The sequence below is a fragment of the Penaeus monodon genome, chromosome 10 (genome assembly GCF_015228065.2).
Source record: "Penaeus monodon isolate SGIC_2016 chromosome 10, NSTDA_Pmon_1, whole genome shotgun sequence".
NCBI lineage: Eukaryota > Metazoa > Arthropoda > Malacostraca > Decapoda > Penaeidae > Penaeus > Penaeus monodon.
In genome coordinates, this window is record NC_051395.1 from 48,754,506 (window position 1) to 48,757,005 (window position 2,500).

At 29.0% G+C, this 2,500-nt stretch overlaps 1 protein-coding gene across 1 annotated transcript in view; it reads left to right on the forward strand.

The window, feature by feature from the left end:
- Positions 1-1,333, forward strand: part of LOC119577679 (protein O-mannosyl-transferase TMTC1-like) — a 33,034-nt gene extending 31,701 nt beyond the window's left edge. Inside the window, exons 3-4 of the mRNA XM_037925237.1 lie at positions 270-482; positions 1,081-1,333. Coding sequence (XP_037781165.1) covers positions 270-482; positions 1,081-1,185 — 318 coding nt within the window. The 3' untranslated portion in view covers positions 1,186-1,333. The remainder of the gene's footprint in view (positions 1-269; positions 483-1,080) is intronic.
- The last annotated feature ends 1,167 nt before the right edge of the window (positions 1,334-2,500 follow it).

A 2,500-nucleotide genomic window follows, 5' to 3' on the forward strand; every position in this document is an offset into this window, starting at 1 on the left:
ATATTTATGTAATATAATATTATATATAATAAATATTATTATATATATATATATATATATTATATGTATATGTATATGTATATCTATAATATATATATATATATATATATATTTATATATTTTATATATATTAATATATATATATATATATATATATATACATATATATATATACTATATATATATATATATATATATATATAATATACACCTATACATACATACACATGAACACAATTCCTCATAGCATTACGCAGTAATTCACTTAGACCCACAAACCCGCGCCTCTTAAACTCGACCCGACAGCACAGGTACAAAAAGGAAACCCGAGTAATCACAGGAGGCTAAACCATCCTCCAGAGATGCCAGGAAGATCTAAGGATGTCCTTCTCCCTTCCTCTTCCGCCAGGCACGTGTGGGACCGCACTGGGCTTAACACAGTGATGCCGCTGTCCCGAAGGATCGCCAGGATGATGTTGTTGGTAAGTGGTATGAGTGGGAGGGAGAGGGGGAGGGGGGAGGGGGAGGGACGTGGGGGAGGGGGGAGGGGGAGGAGGGAGAGAGGGGGAGAGGGGAGGGGGGGCATGGGGAGAGGGGAGGGAAGTGTCTCAGAGCGGAGGGAAGGCTTGTAAGAGAGAGAAAGAAAGAGAGAGAGAGAGAGAGAGGGAGAGGGAGTAAGAGGGAGAGCGAAAAAAAGAGAGACAGAAACATATAGGGACAGACAGAGTCAGAGGAACAAACAGAGACAGACAGAAATAGAAAAGGGGAGGAAGGAGAGCCTGAGAGAGAGAAAAGAAAAGAAAAAGAGAAAACAGAGAGAGAAAAAGAGAAAAAATCAGAGAAAGAGAGACATAGAAAGAAAGAGAGAGAGAGAGAGAGAGAGAGAGAGAGAGAAAGAGAAAGAAAGAGACAGAAAAAGCGAGAGAAAAGGGAAAGCGAGAGAGAGAGAGAGAGAGACAGTGAAAGAGAACAAAAAAAAAACAGAAAGAAAGACAGAAAGAGAAAAGACCCCCCCAAACACTATATACACACGAGCCGAAATACAAACAGATTTTTTTCTCTCTCTCTCGTCTTCGTCAGGGCCTCTCCGTCGTGTTCCTCAGACTTCTCCTCATGAGAGCCGCGCCCGTCTTCTCCGACCAAGATAATCCCGCATCTTTCGCCAAGAGCCGCTTCACAAGGTAGGGCAGGATAAGGATAGAAGTAAGATGATAAGGTTGATTTCTTGTTTTTATTATTGTTTTATTTTATTTGTTAATTAGCATTATCATTTTTTTATTATTATTATCATTTACTTTGTTTTCCTTTCATTTTTTTTATTGTGATTATTTATTTTTTTTTTCTTTTCTGTTTTTTTTTTTTTTTTTTTAGGATTTTCCTTTTTTTACTTAGTCTATTCGTTGTTGTTGTTGTTTTTTCAATTTTCTTTTTTCTTTTCCTTTTTGTCTTTCTTTTTTTTCTCTCTCTTTTTTCACTTTTTTCTCCTTTTTTACTTATTCGTTTTTCTTTTCTTTTTTCCTCTTTTTTTCTTTTTTTTACTACTTTTACTATCATTATTATTATTATTATTATTATTATTATTATTATTATTATTATTATTATTATTATCAATATTATTGTTATTATTGTTACTGCTGTTATTGTTAGTAGTAGTAGTAGTAGTAGTAGTAGTATCATTATTGTTGTGAGTTTCTTATCATTTTTATTATTATTATCTTTATTATTGTTGTTATTATTATTATCATTATTATTATCATTAGTATTATTATAATTATTATCATTATTGTGATTATTTGTATTACTATCATTATCATTTTGTTATTTTTAATTGCATTATAATATTTATCATCATTACTATTCTATTATTATTATCAAAATAATTGTTATTGTTGATATTATCAATAGTATTATCAACATCACTGCTGTTGTTAATATTATCAATGGTATTATTATCAATATTGTTATAGTTATTATTATTAGCATTATTCCTACAATTATTATAATTATCATTGTCGTTATTATTATTAATATTAATATCATTATTGTATCATCATCATTACCAATATTTTTATTACCCTTATTATTATTATTATTATTATCACTTATTATTATTATTATTGTCGTTGTATTATTAACATTATTAATATTATTATTATCATTATCAATGTTGCTATCATTACTATTAACATTATTATTTCTCATATCATTATTGTAATAATCATTATTATTGTTGTTATCATTATTGTCATTACTGCTGATGCTGTTGATGTTATTAGTATTAGTATTATCATTATCATCATTATCACACTACTATCATTATTATCTTCAACATGTACCCCCACCCCCCCACCCAAAAAGAAGAAGAAAAAGGATGATAATAATAATAGTATAATAATAATAATAATAATAATAATAATAATAATAATAATAATAATAATAATAACAATAGTAATAATGATAATAATAACAATAATAATAATAATAATAATAATAATAATAA